At 51.5% G+C, this 19994-nt stretch overlaps 2 protein-coding genes across 2 annotated transcripts in view; both read left to right on the forward strand.

Annotated features, from left to right (window-relative positions):
- Positions 1 to 3262: 3262 nt before the first annotated feature.
- Fndc10 (fibronectin type III domain containing 10) lies at positions 3263 to 5178 on the forward strand. The gene has a single exon (XM_090334042.1). It carries the CDS (start codon positions 3263 to 3265, stop codon positions 3968 to 3970), a length of 708 nt encoding a protein of 235 aa, XP_090190168.1. The 3' UTR covers positions 3971 to 5178.
- A 5329-nt stretch (positions 5179 to 10507) lies between these two features.
- The window catches only part of Ssu72 (SSU72 homolog, RNA polymerase II CTD phosphatase), a 35308-nt gene continuing 25821 nt past the window's right edge, over positions 10508 to 19994 (forward strand). Inside the window, exon 1 of the mRNA XM_090336021.1 lies at positions 10508 to 10838. Within this exon, the coding sequence (XP_090192147.1) occupies positions 10759 to 10838 (80 nt within the window). The 5' untranslated portion in view covers positions 10508 to 10758. The remainder of the gene's footprint in view (positions 10839 to 19994) is intronic.

Below are 19994 nucleotides of genomic sequence, written 5' to 3' on the forward strand. Positions count from 1 at the left end.
ACACTAGGCCACACTCCCTGCCCTAAGCAGATTTGTATGCTAATTATGAGCATACCAATAAACCTACTTCACTAAAGTACTCCCCTAAGAAAACATGTCACCACACAAATATTTGAACATGAGGATTCATAGTGATGTTTTTATTTGTTTATTTTTTGCCATTCCTAGGGCTTGAACTCAGGGCTTGGGTACTGTCCGTGAACACTTTTTGTTCAAGGCTTTGTGCATGCTAGGCAAGTACTCTACCACCAGGCTATGCTCCCAGCCCCACAGTGGTATTTTGTTTTGTTTTTCCAGTTTTGGGGCTTGAACTCAGGGCCTGAACATTGTCATTGGGCATTCTCAAGGGTAGAGCTCTACCACCTGAGCCCCAGCACCACTTCCAGTTTTTTCTGTGTAGGTGGTACCAAAGAATTGAACTCGGGTCTTCCTGCCTGCCAGGCAAGCACTCTACCACTAGGCCAAACTCCTGGACTTTCAGCTTTTTTTTTTTTTTTGTATGTATGTGGTCCCAAGGAATCAAACCTGGGTTGTTGTGCATGCCAGGCAAGCACTCTACCACTAGGCCAAGCTGCTGGCCCCATACTGGTGGTTGTATGACTGCTGAGTCCTGTTACCTCTCTGGGAACAGGCAAATACTTGAGGAAATTTTACGATAGACTGCTGCTTAGCAGTAAAAAGACTTGAGCTATGAGATGCAGAACATGGAGGAGAGTAAGTCAGTGAGCCAGGAGGACAGGGCAGGCACAGACCAGGATGCAGTTCCTTTCACACAAACCTCTAGGCCCAGCAAGCCTGCTGCTTCTAGCAGTGGAGCATCTTTGGAGATGAGGAGCAGCCAGGAGCTCTGTGAGACAGAGAATATTTACGTTGAGTGGTATATGATGACCTGGATGCATACATTTGAAAAATACATCCAACTATGCCTTTATTTGTATTATTTTTGCCAGTCCTGGGGATTGAATACAGAGCCTGAGCCACTGTTCCTGAGATTTCTCAAGGCTAGCAATCTACCACTTGAGCCACAGCACCACTTTGGCTTTTTCTGTGCATGAGGTACAGAGGAATAGAACCCAAAGCTTGGTGCATTTTAGGCAAGCACTCTATTACTAGGTTAAACTCCTGCCCCCAACTGTATCTTTAGAATGGGTACATTTGTTTTTTTTTCCTCCAGTACTGGGTTTGAACTCAGGACCTCAAGCTCTCACTCGGCTTGTGTGTGTGTGTGTGTGTCTAGGTCATGGAGCTTGAACTTGGCCTAGGCCTGGGCACTGTCCCTGAGCTCTTCAGCTCAAGGCTAGCACTCTACCACTTGAGCCACAGCACCACTTCCGTTTCTCTGGTGGTAGTTAATTGGAGATAAGAGTCTCATAGACTTTAGTGCCTGGGCTGGCTTTGAACCGCAATCCTCAGATCTCAGCCTTCTGAGTAACCGGGATTACAGGCATGAGCCACCACCAGCACCCAGCTCACTCAGCTTTTTTGAGCAATACTGTTGCCAACTCTACTGTTTGAGCCACACTTCCCATCCAGTTATCTCTCTCTCTCTCTCTTTTCTGGTTTATCAGAGATAGAGTCTCCTGAACTGTTTTTCAATCACAATCTTCAGATCCCAGCCCCTTCAGTTGCTAAGATTACAGACGTGAGCCCTGAAGCACCTATATGGATACATCTAGTTTTAAATGAATTATACCTTAATAAAATATATATTTTACAAGCTGGGCTTGGTGACTCATGTCTGTAATCCCAGCTACTCAGGAGGCTGAGATCTGAGGATTGTGGTTCAAACTCAGCTTGGACATTAAAGTCTGTGAGTCTTTAATATTATCTCCAATTAAGCACTAGAAAACTGGAAGTGGCGCTGTGGCTCAAGGGATAGGGAGGGTAGCCTGGAGCTGAAGAGCCTAGGGCCAATGCTCAGTCTGGATTCTCCAAGTGAAAACTTCCTGTCTGCTCCTAGCCTAAGACCTGTTAGACCTCAAACAAAACGTTGACACTAATTCATTCCTTTTCTCTTTCCTGAATTCACTCAATTCAGAATCTGAATTTGCAATCTCTCCCTCAAGGCAAACTCCTCCAGGAGGCTACAGGAGAAATCCTTCTCTCTAACCTCTTTCCTATCAGATAGCTCTATCCAGTTGCTCAAACATTCACTTTCAGTGCCATATTCTGCATTTTCCTAATACCCTCTACCAGAAGGAGACAAAGACATATGTTGGTTTTTTTCTGCAATCCCACCCTCCTTCAGCCAGACTTCTCTTTTGCTGTTCTAGATGTTAAAGATTAAAGCCTTTTACTAGTTTGCCTCATTATCAAACGTTTAAAGATTTGTGTGTGGGGGGGTGGGGTTATGGGGCTTGAATTCTGGGCCTGGGAGCTGTCCCTGAGCTCTTGATCGCAAGGCTGCCCTACCCTTGAGCCATAGCCCCCACTTCCCGCTTTTTTAGAGATTAATGGGAGATGAGTCTCCCGGTCTTCCGTGGCCAGGCTGGCTTTGAACTGCGATCCTCAGATCTCAGCCTCCTGAGTAGCCAGGATGACAGAGTGAGCTTGGGACCTGCCTGTTCTTAGGAGAACGGAGCTGCTCGTCCATCCGTGACTCAGGTTTGGTAGAGCAGGACATGGAGGCCTGAGCAAGCTGGACGGGCCTGTCCTGGGTGGTCCCCCGCCCCTCGCTGGGTGGCTGCTGCCCGTAGCAGGCGCACGGTTCCAATTTGTGTCTCCATCTAAGGTTCATGCACAGCTGCATCCGGAGAATAACCTGGGGGCCGAGGGACGGCCCGTCGGCTGCTCCTCCACCCCTTTTCGGCAGGAAGCTGTCCGCCGCCGCCGCTGCTCAAGAGGCGGAGTGCTGGGCGCCCGGTCGTCCGGGCCACGGCGCGGAGAGGCGGCCGAGGCGCCCTCCTCCGACCCCCGCTCAGCGGCTGCGCACGACGCTGGAAATGCTCTCCGTCCCGGCGGCCGGCCCGGCGCCGCTCGCCCCGCGTCTCCCGCCGCCCCAGCCCCACCCTGTGCGCAGCACCGCCGGAGCCCCCGGCGCCAGGACCCCACGGCACCGCCGGTGCCGCGCCCGCCCCGCAGCGGCCCGCACAGCTGCGGCCGCGCAGGGGTTAAGGGGGCGGGTCCGCGAGCGCGCGGGGCGCGTCCGGGCGGCGGCCGCGGCGGAGGGCGCAGGGGGCCGGCCAGCTCGGGCGGCGCGGCCCGCGTGACCCCCCCAGCCGCGCCCCGGCGCCCGCGCCCCGCACGCCGGCCCGGCCGCAGGATGCGCGCCCCGCCGCCGCCGCGGCCGCTGCTGCCGCCGCTGCTGCTGCTGCTGCTGCTGCTGCTGCTCGCCGCCCGCGCGCCGCCGCCCTCCGCCGCCGCCGCCGCCCCGACGCCGCCGGGCTGGGAGCCGGCCGCCGACGCGCCCTGGTGCCCCTACAAGGTGCTGCCAGAGGGCCCGGAGGCGGGCGGCGGGCGGCTGTGCTTCCGCAGCCCCGCGCGCGGCTTCCGCTGCCAGGCGCCGGGCTGCGTGACGCGGGCGGCGGCCGGCGGCTCCCTGCGCGCCCACGTCCTGCGCAACCGCAGCGTGCTGCTGCAGTGGCGGCCCGCGCCCGCCCGCGCGCGCGCCTTCGCGCTCACCTGCTCGTGGCGCGGCGCCTACGCGCGCTTCCCGTGCGAGCGCGTGCTGCTGGGCGCCGCCTGCCGCGACTACCTGCTGCCCGCCGTGCACCACGGCGTGCGCTACCGCCTGTGCCTGCAGCCGCTGCCCGGGCCCTCGCCCGCGCCCGCGCCCGCGCCGCCCGACGCCGCCGACTGCGTGGAGTTCACCGCCGAGCCGGCCGCCATGCAGGACATCGTGGTGGCCATGACCGCCGTCGGCGGCTCCATCTGCGTCATGCTCGTGGTCATCTGCCTGCTGGTGGCCTACATCACCGAGAACCTCATGCACCCGACCTTCCGCCGCCCCGGCCGGCGCAGGCAGGCCTGAAGCCTCCCGCGGCCACCGCCCGAGACCCGCCCCGGGGCCCCCCCGGCATCATCCCAGGACCTTGCCAGCCCCAGCTGGGCTTCGGCCCTCCTAGACTTTGCCCTCCCCCGCCGCGCCATGGGGCCTGATGGGCCCGGCTGGACGTGTCCGGCTGCGCCCGGGGTCTCCCGTTCGACACAGGCCTTTATGGGGGTGGCCAGGACGCACGGCCCCAAAGTCAGAGCCACTGGCCCCTGGAACGACGCCTGGACCCTCCATCCTGCACCAAGGCGTCAAAGCTGGGCTGTGGCCATGGCTTGGGTACTTGGTGCGTTGCAGGGTGGGGGGTGGGCCCTGGGAATCTGTCTTACCCCACCCCACCCCACCCCAGCAGGCTTAGGTTAGCTTTGTGCCTTACAATCTCTGGCCCACGGCAGGAACCAACCGCTCTTCCTCTGCTGTCCAGAGGGGGCTGGGAGGGCCCTGGGACTGGCTGGCTTGTGCATGCTTCTGGCCAGAGAACCCCCCTGGAGCACCCCCTCTTTGAGCTTTGCGGGATCCTGGGGCACGGGTACACAGGCCCTATGGTGTCTTCCTACGTGGGTGTCTGACAGGCCTAGAGCCACTATGTAGCTGAGTCCAGCATCTGACTGCTGCATGGGGTGGGGGTGGAGGGGCTGGGGAGGCTGCAGGACCAGGCTCCCGCTCTGTACTGCCAGGGTTAGGAATGTCTGTGGAGGTGTGAGGCGCAAAGGAGAGATGCCAGCACTGGGCAGGCAGACCCTGCACTCGGGTCTGCACCCCAAGCATGCAGTCACATCACAGTGTGAGTAACTGCACCTATCTCAACCCTTTTCGTGTTTGGGAGTTGAGAGCCCAAGACCTAACCTGAAATGCCATCTGCCCACCTGTCTCAGATGATAGTCTGGCTTTGCCCACCTCCTGGCAGACCTGAGCACCTGGCTAAGGTGCAAACCAGGTGAGGGGGAGCACCTGCAAGGGTCTGGCACTACCTGACCCCCTGAACCCCCAGCTCTGACCACTGGACTTGACTCTGGCTCCTCTGGGTCACTGTGGCTAAACCTTTATCCTCACCCCAGCAACCACTGTCCTTCTGGGCTCTGGCTGGGGCCCTGCAGCCCCATACCCTACCTCTCTGTCTGCTCTGCCCGCCGTGTGGCTCTGGTCAGCAAACCGGGCGTCAACATCTAAATGTCCCTTATTCTCAGACCAAAACCAAGCCTTGCGTGATTATTTGGGTGGGGAGGGAAGATGACTTCGGCTGCCTTAGTCCCTCAGTCCAGTGGTTGGCCCTGAACCTTTTTCCTGTGTGGGCTGGGGGTCAGCCCCTGATGATGTGCAGTGGTCTGCTGACTGGCAAGGGGACAGTGTATTCACAGTGTCTCTGACCACCCTCAGACCTTAGGATAGCTGCTCTTCCTGGGCCCGCTGTGTTGAGATGGAGGTGGAGAACTGGCACTTGCTGGGGCTGGAAATAGCCCATGCCTACAGTGACCCAGTTTAGATGTGCAAGCAACAATTAAGCTGCTCCAGGGGTGCCCTTCCTGAGACTGGGGTTCACCCAGGCAGTGGCAGAGGTGGGAATTGTGACTGGGGCGGTGGGCGGAGGACAAGCCAAGGTTCCTGTGAACCTGTATTGATTCCTGCACAGCCTCCCCACCTGCAGTGTCCTCAGGACACCCTGGAGCAGCCCTTGGGACCCGGGGAAGGAACATCACCCTGGGATGAATCTGCTCTACCTGGTGACTCATCGAGAGGGAGGGAGCAGCGTGTGTCTAGACAGCTGGGTTGTGAGCAGGCATGTTCTTGGTCCACTATCTCCTACCTCAGCTCCTAGGGAGTATGTTAAGGTAACTTCAATCTGCAAGAGCAGGAAGCCAGCCCCACAGGCGATGCCCCAGCTTCTAGGCTTTAGATACAGTTGGGCTCCAAGTTTGGATCATACAGCTTCGTGAGGGAGCTGAAGCTCCTCGAGGCCCCCAGGACACTTGACCCAATTGAGCTTCTGGGCTCCTGCGAGCTAAACCCACAGAGATGTCCTGTAAGCCAAGCCTAAGAGATTTGCAGGAAAGGAGCAAAAGTAGCACAGCCCTGCACACAGCAGCAAGCAAGCAAGCAAACAAGCCTTGGAGACTTTTTTTTTGGTGGGGGGGGTCAGTTGTGGGGCTTGAACTTGGGGCCTTGTGCTATTCCTGCGATCTTTTGCCCAAGGCTCTACTGTACAGTGGGCCACAGCTCCACTTCTGGTTTTTGAGTAGTTATTGGAGATAAGAGTCTCATAGCGAAGCAGGGAATGTGGCTTAGTGGTAGAATGCTTGCCTAGCATGCATGAAGCCCTGTGTTTGATTCCTCGGTACCATGTAAACAACAACAAAAAGCAGGGCATAGTGCTGTGGCTCAAGTGGTAGAGTGCTAGGCTTGAGCAAAAAGAGCTCAGAGACAATGACCAGGCCCTGACTTCAGGCCCTAGGACAGGCAAAAAAAAAAATAATAATAATAAAAAAATCTCACATGGACTTTGCTGACCTGCCTGGCTGTGAACTGAGAATTACCGAATTCAACTTCCTTAGTCAGATTACAGGTGTGAGCCACCAGTGCCCAGAAACAGCCTGTTTTTAAGCTCATGGTTATTCCCATAAACCACTCTTTCCCTAAGTGGGTGCCTCAGGCTAGTCCCTCCAGCCTGGCTGGCTCCTGAACCTGGTCCACTTCAGAGGCTGTCAGGTAACTACAGCCTCCTAGAGGCCCTGTTCCTTCTCCACCCAACCCTCCCTGTCCTTAGAGCTGCTGCTGTTTAATTAGTTCAGTGCTCTATTGAATTAAGTCTACATATTTGCTCCTCTGCTATTAACACTGTCAATCATGTATACCGTTTGTATTCTTTTTTTTCTTTTTTCTTTTGGTCAGTCCTAGGGCTTGAACTCAGGGTCTGAGCACTGTTCTTGGGCTTTCCTCATGGCTAGTGCTCTACCACTTGAGCCACAGCACCACTTCTGGCTTTTTTTTTTTTTCTATGTATGTGGAACCGAGGAATCAAACCTTGGTCTTTATGCATACTAGGCAAGCACTCTACCATTAGGCCAAACTACCAGCCCCTTGGCTTTTTTTTTTTCCTCTATATGTGGTACCGGAGAATCACACCAGGTCTCCATGCATGCTAGGCAGGCACTTTACCACTAGGCCAAACTCCTGGCCCCAGTTTGTATGTTTTATTATTTTTTTCAGGGGCAGGGGAAGGAATCTTAAATTTTTGAGCCAAGTGCCAGTGGCTCACACCTCAAGCTGAGGTGTAAGGATCAAGATTCAAAGCCACGGGGCGGGGAGTTTGGCCTAGTGGTTAAAGTGCTTGCCTAGCATGCATGAAGACCCGGGTTCAATTCCTCGGTACCACATACATAGAAAAAAAAAGCCGGAAGTGGTGCTGAGGCTCAAGTGGTAGAGCTCTAGCCTTGAGAAAGTCCAAGGACAGTGCTCAGGCCCTGAGTTCAAGCCCAGGACTGGCAAAAAAAAAAATTCAAAGCCAGCCTGGGCAGAAAAATCCAGGAGACTATCTCCAAGAAATGAGAAGTGTGGCTCAAGTAATAGAGTAGAAAGAGCCAGGTGAGAGCATGAGGCCTAATTTCAAGACCCAGCACCAGGGGGAAAAAATCATTGCATTTGCGAATAATATGAAAATGCTTTCCTAGCCAGGCGAGGTGGCTTACCTTGTAATCCCAGCTACTCAGGAGACTAAGGATCGCTGTTCAAAGCCAGCCCAGGCCCTAAACTCCATGTAACCACTAGAAAACTGGAAGTGGTTCTGTGGCTCAAGGAGCAGGGTGGTAGCCTTGAGCTGAAGAGTTCAAGGATAGCGTAGGCCCAGAGTTCAAGTCCCATGACTGACAACACACACACGAAAGAAAATGCTTTCCTACACTTTTCTTGGTTGGCCTAGATTTTAACATTTTTTTTAAATATATTTTTTATTGTAATTAATAAAAGGGTCACATGATATTTGCCAGATAGAAGGTGCATTAATTCACTTACATTGATACCCTTTCATATGTCTTGGTACCCTTACCCTCCCCCCACCCCCCAGCCCCCCACCCCCGATTTTAACATTTCATACTTAGGTCTTTTAGTCTTTCCATAGTCACCTATAAAATATAATGGAGTCCCATCTTATATCCATACAGCAAACAAATTTTGCCGATGCAGGGCACAAAGACAGCCTGTCCATTCATCTTAAGTGCTCTGTGTCACTCCATCTGTTCACGGATCTGTTCTGGGGCTATTCTTTCACTCTGTATCCTACAGCATTACTACATTACCTTTAGTATTGTAACTTTTATGCTTAGAGGATATTTCCCACTTTTTACTTTTTCAAAAGGTGAAACTTCAGCTTCCAGTCCAATGAAGTGACAGAAAGAACAAAAACCCCATGGAATTTGTGAAGGAGCCAAGGACATTGGACCTGTGGCAACAAAGGGGCTGAACTTGAAAGGACATACATGGGGCAAGGACTGTGATTATTCTGGCTCACTGTCCATGGAAAAGTTTTCAGGGTATAGGGCAAAGAGAGGAGCCTGACAGAGCCCTGTGGTCTCCCTAGTGGAGAAAATGGAAGCATGTCTCCAGAGCCTGGAGAAGGGATTTTAGAAATCTACAGCTTAGGACCAACTGTGGCATGAATGCGAGGGAATCCCATTAGGCAAAAGAAATGGCAAAAAAGAAAACTCTCCCCGCTCAAGTAAGGACAGTTCATGACAACCAGTTAGAATGGAAAAATCAACTCTGGAGACTCCAAGGACACACACAAACTCAGCTGCCTGAACTGGTTCCTGGCTTGTGAACATAGCCCGATTTTTTCCATCCTCTTTTGTCTCATCTTGAACAGTTGTGTGTGTGTGTGCTCATGCACACATGCCATTAATAAGGTTTGAACTCAGGGCCTTGCACTCTCACTTAGCAAACCCATGGCTGGTGCTCTACCACCTGAGGCATATTGCCACTTCAGCTTCTAACTGCAGATAAGACTTATAGATTTATGGGACAGAAGTTTGGCCTAGAGGTAAAGTGTTTGCCTAGCCGTAAACTGCTTGCCTAGCATGCATGACGACCCAGGTTTGATTCCTCAGTACCATATACATACAAAAAGCCGGACCCAGAGGCTCACACCTGTAATTCCAGATACTCAAGAGGCTAAGATTTGAGGATCAAGGTTCAAAGCAAGCTGGGGCACAAAAGGACCTAAGATTCTTATCTCCAGTTAACCTCAAGAAAATGGGAAGTGGGGCTTGGCTCAAGGGTAGAGTGGTAGCCTTGAGCTGAAGAGCTCAGGGACAACATCCAGGCAGAGTCCAAGCCCCATGACAGATTTAGTTGGGTGCTGGTGGTTCATGCCTGCAATCTTAGCTACTCAGGAGGTGTTTTGGGGTCAAGAGGAGGGGATTCCACATCCCTCCAGGTGGGGATTCCACGTCCCACCAGAGTCCACCACACAGAGACAGTCTCACATAAAAAGGTCAGTTTATTGGGGAAGTAGATGGTGAACTGACTGGCCAGGGACACAGTGTAGACTCGGGAGCTGACACTGTGACCCCTAGCAGCTCTCATGCTGGGTTTTTAAGGGCAAAACCCATGCGGTCAAACCTGGCCACGCAGGTGGCCAATGGGATGGTCACATACACAGAGGGACCACTGTCAGCTCTGGCCACACGCAGGTAGCCAGTAGGGTTACTGCCCAGTGTTCGAATCTACCTATCACCTTAGTTGGAGTTGTCCTGCAAATTGGGCAGGTTTCCACACAAAGCAGGCCCACCCCCACCCAAGAGGATATCCCTCCTCATGGGGGATGGGGAGAAGTTCAAGGTTGCCCCTCCCTGGAAGGGCAAAGGTGGCTGGGCTGTACCATTGTCGACCTTCCACAATGGGGAGGGGAACTCTTCGGCATTCGGGATGGCGCCAGTCCCTGCTCCCCTTACCAGAGGTTGAGATCTGAGGATGACAGTCCAAAGTCAGCCCAGGTAGTAATATCCTGAGAGACTTCTTTCCAATAAACTTCTCAGAAAAAGCCAGAAGTACAGCCAGGCTCAGTGGCGCATGCCTGTCACCCTAGCTACTCAGGAGACTGAGGTCTGATTATTGAGGTTCAAAGCCAGCCTGGGCACCAAAGAACTTGGGATTCTTATCTGGAATTAACCTCTAGAAAATGGGGAAATGGGGCTGAGGCTCAAGCGTAGGTAGTCTTGAGCTGAAGAGCTCTGGGACAGTGCCCAGGCCCAGACTTCCAGCCCCAAGACCAACCAAAAAAAAGTGGACATGTGGTTCCAGTGATAGAAGGCAAGCCTTGAAAGTAAAAAAGGCTCCTTCAGCCGGGCGCCCTGGCCCCGAGGCGCGGACCGACCCCGTCGCTCCCAGCACCTCCGTCTGCGCAGGCGCGATGTCCGGCGCGTTACCCTAGCAACGGCGGTGCGGCCCAGAAGCCATTGCGCCGCACCTCGTAGGCGCCGGCGCAGTTGTGACGTCAGACGCCGGCGGCGGTCTGGCGCTCCGCGCTTTCAGGAGCGCGCGTCTCGGCTTCCTACCTTGGAGCGAGGCTCGACGTTGGCCCGCCGCCGACCCGAGCCCACCGCGGCGCGCGGCTCCTCGGGAAGCCCTCGCGCCCGAGGGGAACCGGGCGGCGTTCCCGCCCGTTGCGTCCTCCCAGGTTCCGCGCCGTCGACTTCCGGTGGCCGCCATCTTGCTGCTGCCGCAGGCCGCGGGTCGGTGGGAGCTGTAGCCCGGCGGTGGACCTTGCGGCCGCCGTCATGCCGTCGTCGCCGCTGCGGGTGGCGGTGGTGTGCTCGAGTAACCAGAACCGGAGCATGGAGGCTCACAACATCCTCAGGTAGTGGCGGTTCCTCCGCGGCCCGCGCGCCCGCTCCGGCCTCCGCCGCCCCCCACTTGCCTCCCCACAGGTTCCTCGGGGGGGCCGGGGCGCCGCGGCCGGAGACCCGCGGAGGAGGCCGGACGGCCGCGCCGCGCCTGTCGAGAGCGCTTGCTAGGCCCCGCCACGGAGCCCCCAGGGCGCGGCGCCGGCACTCGGGGCGGGAGGGCGGGAAGCCAGGTGGGAGCCGGAGGCGGCACAGTCGGCAGCCCTGTTGCCCGCGAGTCCTGGGTAAAAGCTGGCGGCCGTCGTGCACCGGGCAGTCGCCAGCGAGGTCGGGGTTTTCCGGGGCGCGAGCCGAGCCCTGTAGTCGCCTTCCTTCCACGGCCCCCGCACAGCTCGCAGCCCGTCGTCTCCACACGGAATGTGTCTGACCACAATGGTAGTGCCGGTAGTCTCGGTATTGGTCAGTGTGTGCGTTTGCAAGAATCACGTAAATAACTTGCTCCCCACCCTGCCCCCCAGACCTCCCGTCTGGAGTTTCCGCAACACACATGGATTTGGTTAAGTAGTAGTAGTTCAAATTTCTTTCTTTCTTTTTGTGGGTCATGGAGCTTGAACTGTGGGCCTGGGCGCTGTCTCTGAGCTCTTCAGCTCAAGGCTAGGGCCCTCCCACTTTGAGCCACAGCACCACTTTCCATTTTCTAGAGGTTAATTGGAGATGAGTCGCAGGTCCTTTTGTGCCTGGAATGGCTTTGAACCTTGATCCTCAGATCTCAGCCTCCTAAGTAGCTAGGATTACAGGCGTGAGCCACCCACCCAGGCCAGTAGTTCGAATTTCATTACTTTTTTTTTTTATTGCCAGTCCTGGGGCCTTAACTCAGGGCCTCCCACTGTCCTTGAGCTTTCTCAAGCTAGCCGTCTATCATTGGAGCCACAGTACCATGTGTAGCTTTTTCTGTGTATGTGCTACTGAGGAATTAAACCTAGAGCTTCATGCATACTATGCTGCTAGGCAAGTACTCTACTACTACTAAGCCATATTCCCAGGCTCCCCCCCCTTTTTTGGGGGGGGTCTGTCGTGGGGGTTGGACTGTGGGCCTGGGCACTGTCCCTGAGCTCTTCAGCTCAAAGCTACTGCCCTACTCCTTGAGCCACAGCTCCACTTCCAGTTTCTAGTGCTTAATTGGATAAGAGTCTCATGGTCATTAGTGCCTGACCTAGCTTTGAAGTGTGAACTTCGATCCTCAGATCTCAGCCTTCTGAGTAGCTAGGATTACAGATGTGAGCCACTGCACCCTGTTATGTGGGCTCTGTTTTAAGCCCTATGTGTAATATGTAAGGGTGGAATTTCAGAAAATATTTAAAATTTTTTTCTTAACTATTGGTGAAATGTTTATTCAATTAATGCCAGTCTAGTGCTTAGCCAAGAAAATTACTGAAGATAAGTTCCTGTTTAAAACTGGTAATTAGCAAAGCTCCTCTGGAAAGGTATAAATGGTGGTACAGAGTTGAAAGAGCGATAACATGAGCCCCTACAAGACCTAGCACTGAGGGGAAAGTCTTTGCATTTGCAAATAATATGAAAATGCTTTCCTAGTCAGGTGAGGTGGCTCATGCCTGTAATCCGAGTTACTCTCCAGAGGCTGAGATCTGAGGATCACTGTCCTGGCTATCTGATATGTGTATATGTGTTAGTTCTGAGGTTTGAACTCAGGGCATTGCATCCTTGCCTAGCTGGTTCTCAGTGCTAGCACCCTACCACTTTAATCAATCTATATTCCTTCCTTTTCCCTAAGTTAACTCTCTCTGTGTATAGATAGGTATGTTTGTTAACGTGTACATATATAGGTCATGTGTGTACATATGTGTGTGTACTTCAGACCTCATGCCAGGCCTTCTGGATAGCTTCTTTATACACACACAGGAAAATAAAATACTGTGATATTAAAAAAAATGTTTTTGTAGCTGGGTATTGGCATGGTGGCTCATGCCTGTAATCCTAGCTAATCAGGAGGCTGAGATCTGAGTATCATGGTTCAAAGCCAGGCTGGGCATTAAAACGTCCTTGAGAATTTTATCTCCAATTAATCACCAGAAAACCAGAAGTGGCACTGTGGCTGTAGAGGTAGGGCGGTAGCATGGAACTGAAGAACTCAGGGACAATGCCCAGTTCCAGAGTTCAAGCCCCACAAATGACATGGGCATTGGCATGGTGGCTCATGCCTGTACTCCTACCTACTCAGGGAGTTGGGGTCTGGTTCAAGACCAGCCCAGGCAAGAAAGTCTGTAAGACTTGGGCCGGGAGTTTGGCCTAGTGGTTAAAGTGCTTGCCTAGCATACATGAAGACTGGGGTTCGATTCCTCGGTACCACATACATAGAAAACAGCCGGAAGTGGTGCTGAAGCTCAAGTGGTAGAGCTCTAGCCTTGGGAAAGTCCAAGGACAGTGCTCAGGCCCTGAGCTCAAGCCCAGGACTGGCAAAAAAAAGAAAAAGAAAGTCTGTAAGACTCATCTCCACTTAACCACCAAAAAAAAAGCCAGAAGTAGGGGCCGGAAGTTTGGCCTAATGGTAAGACTGCTTGCCTAGCATGCACGAAGACCCAGGTTTGATTCATCAATACCACATGCTGTGGATAGTGCTCAGACCCTGAGTCTTAAGCCCAGGACTGGCAAAAAAAAACAAAAAAACAAACAAACAAACAAAACCCAGAAGTAGAACTCTGACCCAAGTAGTAGAGCACTACCCTTGAGCACAAAAGCTCAGCACCCAGGCCCTGAGTTCAAGCCCCAGAACTGACAGCAAAACCAAAAATCATTGGTTTCAGCATTTTCTTCATCTTGATACATTGAATTTTAGTATGTTTATTGACTGCATAATGAGGGCTGCTACAAAATGATTATTTTGGGTCATGGGGCTTGAACTCTGGCCTGGAAACTGTCTCTCAACTCTTCAGCTCAAGGCTACTCTCCTATCCCTGGGCCTGGGTACCGTCCCTGAGCTCATCAGCTCAAGGCTACCACCCTACCCTTGTTATAGCCCCACTTCCTGTTTTTTTATTGATTAATTGGAAATAAGAGTCTCTTAATTGGAGATAAGAGTCTCTCTGCTTTGTATTGCCCAGGCTGGCTTTGAACAGAGATCCTCAGATCTCAGCCTCCTGAGTAGCTAGGATTACAGGTGAGCCAATGCACTTGTCTTACAAAATTATGTTTTGTTGTTGTGGCCTTAAGCCACAGCCCCACTTTCCATTTTCTTGAGGGTAATTGGAGATAAGTGTCTCAGGTTCTTTTGTGCCAGGGCTGGCTTTGAACCTCAGTCCTCAAATCTCAGCCTCCTGAGTAGCTAGGATTGCGGGCATGAGCCACTGTGCCCAGCAAGGTTACCATCTTCCACTTGAGCCACAGGGCCACCTCCAGTTTTCTGTTGGTTAGTTGGAGATAAAAATCTCACAGATCATGGTGCTGAAGAGCTCAGGGACAGTGCCCAGGCCCAGAGTTCAAGGCCCATGACTGGAGGAAAAAAGAAGATAAACCCCTTTGAAAGAGTATACAAGGGCCGGGAGTTTGGCCTAGTGGTAGAGTGCTTGCCTAGCATGCACGAAGACCTGGGTTCGATTCCTCGGTACCACATACGTAGTAAAAAGCCAGAAGTGGTGCTGAGGCTCAAGTGGTAGAGTGCTAGCCTTGAGAAAATCCAGGGACAGTGCTCAAGCCCTGAGCCCAAGCTCTGTTAGGAGTTCTTTTCTTTTCTTTTTTTTTTTCTTTTCTTCCCCTCCCCCCTACATCTTATGAGGGAGAAACTGCAATGTAGTTATTTTATTTATTTATTTATTTATTTTTTGCCAGTCCTGGGCTTGAGCTCAGGGCCTGAGGACTGTCCTTGGATTTTTTCTCAAGGCTAGAACTGTACCACTTGAGCCTCAGCACCATTTCTGGCTTTTTCTAAGTATGTGGTACCAAGGAATTGAATCCAGGTCTTCGTGCATGCTGGGCAAGCACTCTACCATTAGGCCAAACTCCCGGCCCCCAATGTAGTTATTTTAAAACAGGCTTGCCTCAAAATAATATATCAGGTTGGTTGTAGGTAGCTTATGTCTATAATTGTAGTTGCTTAAGAGGCTGAGATCTGAAGACCAGGGTTTGAAGTTTCAGAGCCAGCCTGGGCAAGACCAATCCACCAGATTCTTATTCCCAACTTGCACAAAGATGTGGTTGCTCTAATAAGGGGTAGGGAGATGGATGCTGGTGGCCTATGTCTGTCATCCTAGTTACTCAGGAGGCTGAGATATGAGGACTGCTGTTCAAAGACAGCTCCAGTTAGGAAAGGCCCTGTGATTCTTTAACCGCCAGAAAGCTTCAAGTGGCATTGTGGCTCAAAGTGGTAGAACTTAGGTACAGTACTCAAGTCCCAAGTTCAAGCCCCACAACTTGCCAAAAAAAAAGTAGAGTGCCAGTCATGTTGGATAAAGCCAAGGAGAGCTGTGTATTGGCAGTGTGTGTATATGTGTTTTTGTTCCGTGTGTTCAAGTCCTACTAGTGGCACCAACAAAAAAAAGAAGTTGGGTGATTGCAGGAGCATAGCTGGCTCTGACTGCCAGGGGACCCCTTAACCAAAGGCAGCAGCCTCTAAGCATTGTTAAGATGTATTAGGTGGAGATAGAATCAGATTTTCTTTTGGAATGGTCTACTTATTTTAGGGGTGTAGGCATTAAGTTGGAAGCTGTCTAGAGCTGATGGTTTACACCTGTAATCCTAGCTACTTTGGAGGTTGAGATTTGAGGACTTATTCAGAGCCAGCCTGGGCAGGAAAATCAGTGAAACTGTAACCTCCATTTAGTCACCAAAAAGCCAGAAGTGGAGCTGTGGCCAAGTGGTAAAGCACTAGCTTTGAGCAAAAAAACTCAAGGATAGTCCTGGGGTCCTGACTGGTAGGACTGGCATAGAAAGAAGGACAGTCCCATAGTGGAGATGCCATACCAGCCCTGCAGCCTTTGCAAATGCTCTGGGGAACATGGCCATTCTTGATTTGTCCAGTCTCTGCATGATGCGTGCAGTGTGCACTTGAATTCCGTACTTCTAGCCTTGTTTAATTTTATTTGTGTTCAGATGAGTGGTATCTCCCTATGTTTTCCAAGGCTGAAGTGATCCTCCTGTCTCAAACCTCCAGTTGGCTGCAATTGTACATGTGTGCCATGGGGTCTGGCTGGCCTCAGACTCCTAGTCCAGGGTAGCTGGAAATCCACATGAAATCCACAGCCTTGCAGATTCTGGGATTTCAGGTGTTTATTATTATACCTGGCCTGTCTCTTTAAATTAGTACCTCAAAGAGTGACCAAGAAGAAATGAACTGTATAATTCTATATTTGTCATGTTTATAGCACTTTTAGCTTGGGTGTGAGATAGCTTAGGAACATTTTGGGAACATTTTCTCAATCTATTTTTTTGTTGTTGTTTGGGGGTGCGGGTGGGTCATAGGGCTTGAACTCTGGGCCTGGGTTCTGTCCCTGAGGTTTTTAGCTCAAGGCTACCACCCTATGCTATGAGCCACTGGGCCACTTCCAATTTTCTAGTGGTAAATTGGAAATGAGAGTCTCACTGTCTTTAGTGCTTGACCTGGCTTTGAACCTTGATCCTCAGATCTCAGCCTCCTGAGTAGCTAGGATTACTGGCCTGAGCCACTGTGCCTGGTTTATGTGGACATTTTTTGCTCAAGCTAGCACTCTGCCACTTGAGTCACAGCACTGCTTCTGGCTTTCTCTTTTTTTCTAGTGGTTAATTGGAGATAAGAGTCTCACAGACTTTACTGCCTGGGCTGGCTTTAAACAGTGATAATCAGATCTCAGCAACCTGAATAGCTAGGATTACAGGCATGAGCAGTTGTGCCTGGCCTGGTGCCTTGCTGGTGCCTGCTTATTCATTATTTGGTTACATAGTACTTTGGTTCTAAAGCTTTACTGCTGAAAGGAGTGCAGTGGCTTGTGCCTAGGCACTTGGGAGACTGAGATCTGAGGGTCACCTTTTTGCTAGCTAGTGCAGAAAAAGTACATCAGGCTTTTTTTTTTTTTTTGCCAGTCCTGGCTCTTGAACTCAGGACCTGAGCACTGTCCTTGGGATTTCTCAAGGCTAGAGGTCTACCACTTGAGCCACAGCACCACTTCTGGCTTTTTCTATGTATGTGGTACCAAGGGATCAAACCTGGGCCTTTGTGCATGCTAGGCAAGCACTCTACCACTAGGTCAAACTCCCAGACCCTCTACATCAGACTCTTATATCTCTTATATGTAAACACACACACACACACACACACACACACACACACACACAGAGCTGGATGTGGAGCTATGGCTCAAGTGGTAGCAAGACTTGTGCTGTTCAGAGACAGCATTCTGTGCCTGAGTTCAAGCCCTAGAACTGGCACCCCCTAAAACTAAGAAATGCCATGCTAATAACGGTAGCTTAAGATCTTGCCCTTGAATGTGCAGGCTTTGAAGCAGAGCTGCGGTTGATCTAGATCTGTGCAGGTCAGGTGGGTTTTTCCAATGATCTGACCAGAGATAGTCACTTACCAGTCACTGCAGACATGGGTAAACTGTGAACTCAATGCCCTGCTTCATGTTCCTCTCACCCTGCTAGGATGGTGCTGTGACATTCTGTTACCATGAGCGATTTCTTTACTATTCTAGACCTTCATTCTCCTTAGGCACTGTTGCTTTGCTAAGCCACAGAGAGGTTTGAGCTGTTTTTGTAGAGAAAGTACATTTATTAAAGGCGGGGGGGGGGAGGAACCCACATACTTCCTTGCTGGAAGAGGCAGATTTGTCCGTTACCAGAATACAGCCAATGCTGGAGCTCCGTGATTTCTATCTGTGGACTGCTACCTCTAGCTCCATGGAGGCTTCAGTATGGAAGTGTGAGACGGGCATTTCTGAACCCTGAGTTCCCTCAGGTCTGGTTACAAGTATCCAGGGGCAGATTCACAGTGCAATAGCCATGTGTAAGTCAGGACACATGTCCTTGAGTCATAACCCTTTTCACATACTTGACCACATGTTTGACACCAATGAGAAGGGCGACCTCAGCAGATCCAGAAATACAGTAATATTTACCTCAGTTTCTCACTTGTGCACATTTCACATTTTGTTCATGCATGGTTTACTTAAAACAGTAGTGTGGGCTGGGAATATGGCTTAGTGGTAGAGTGCTTGCCTAGCATGTATGATGCCCCGGGCTCATTCCTCAGAAAAAGCCAGAAGTGGCCAGGCGCAGTGGCTCACGCCTGTAATCCTAGCTGCTTAGGCTGGGATCTGAGGATCAAGGTTCAGTTATCCCAAGCACTATGGACCATGAAGCTCTTTTTTGGGGGGTGGGGGAGTCAGTCATGTCTTTGAACTAAGCCTGAGTGCTGTCCCTGAGCCCTTCAGCTCAAGGCTACCCCCCTACCCCTAGGCCTGGGCAAATCCCTGAGCTCTGCAGTGCTAATGTACTGCCGTACCCTGGAGCCAAGCCCCATTTCCTGTTTTCTAGAGGTCTCTGGACTTTTGTGCCCAGTCTGACTTTCAACCTCAGTCCTCAGATCTCAGCCTCCTGACTCGCTAGGATTACAGATATGAGCCATGAGCCTCGAGTACTTGGCACTACCTCAGTTTTGTAAGAGTGAGATCTACTATATATTAAGTTGCCCGGATTGGCTTTGATCTTGGGATCCCCCTATATCAATCTATGATTAGTTAGGTTTATTTATTTATTTTGCCTGTCCTGGGCCTTGAACTCAGGGCCTGAGCATTGTCCTTGGGCTTTCTCAGGGCTAGAGCTCTACCACTTGAGCCACAGCACCACTTCCGGCTTTTTTCTATGTATATGGTACTTGAGGAATCAAACCTGGGTCTTTGTGCATGCTAGGCAAGCATTTCTACTACTAGGCCAAGCTCCTGGCCCCTAATTTATTTATTTATTTATTTTATTTATTTATTGCCAGTCCTGGGCTTAAGTTCAGGGCCTGAGCACTATTTTTGGGCTTTCTCAAGGTTAGAGTTCTACCACTTGAGCCACAGCACCACTTCCAGCTTTTTTCTATGTATGTGGTGCTGGGGAATCGAACCTGGGTCTTCATGCATGCTAGGCAAGCACTCTACCAGTAAGCCAAACTCCCAGCCCCTATTTATTTTTTAATGTGTTATGGATACAGGTTGTTGTCTCTATGTATATGTGTGCACATATGCGTGTGTTGTTCCTGGGGCTTAAACTCAAGCCTGAGTACTATCCCTGAGCTTTTGTGTTCAAGGCTAGTGCTCTACTACTTGAGTCACAGCTTCATTTCCAGCTTTTTAGTGGTTGGGAATAAGAGACTCACAGACTGCTTCAGAGCCTGCCTAGGCTGGCTTTGAACTATGATCCTCAGCTCTCAGCCTTCTGAGTAGCTTAGAATTACAGATCTGAGACACAACTGCTATGTTATTAGCTTTGGTGGTCACAGACAGCACTCTGAATGGCCATGGAGATTGTCTAACCACATGTTTATCAGCCCATAGTAGGCCATTGGGCTATATACATAGTCTTCCTCAAAGACTCACTTAGTGGCCCAGGCTGGCATAGAACTCAGGACTCGGTATTCTCTACCCTTAGCATAGGATGACAGTTTGACTCACTGTACTCCCACCCTCACCCCAGAGCCGAGGACTGAACTTGCCAGGCAAATTTTCTTCCACTGAGCTAAATCCCCAACCTCTATGGTGATTTTATTTTGTTTTTGTTTTTGTGTTTCTGTGAGTCATAGGGCTTCAGAATTCTCCTGGGTGCTGTCCCTGAGCTCTTCAGCTCAAGGCTACCACCCTACCCTTGAGCCAAGTCCCATTTCCCGTCTTTTTTTAGAAGTTAATTGGAAATAAGAGTCTCGGGTCCTTTTGTGTCTGGGCTGGCTTTGGATCTGGATCCTCAGATCTCAGCCTCCTGGGTAGCTGTGTGTGTATGTTTGTGTGTGTATGTGTACATCTACGTGTGTACACCTGCGTGAACGTGTGTGTGCACGGCAAGCACTAGTCTTGATACTTACACTAAGGGCCCTATTCCAAGGCTGTGGCTCTACCACTTGAACCACAAAAGCTCCTCTTCTGGCATTTGGTGGTTAATTGGAGTGAGTCTCATGGCCTTTTACTACCCAGGCTGGCTTTGAATCT

This window comes from Megascapheus bottae, chromosome 6 (genome assembly GCF_031878675.1).
Source record: "Megascapheus bottae isolate mThoBot1 chromosome 6, mThoBot2.hap1, whole genome shotgun sequence".
Taxonomy (NCBI): Eukaryota; Metazoa; Chordata; class Mammalia; order Rodentia; family Geomyidae; genus Megascapheus; species Megascapheus bottae.

Bases quoted from the DNA above. Each gene is read 5' to 3' on its own strand.
- Fndc10 (XM_090334042.1), top strand. From the start codon at position 3,263: ATGCGCGCCCCGCCGCCGCCGCGGCCGCTGCTGCCGCCGCTGCTGCTG.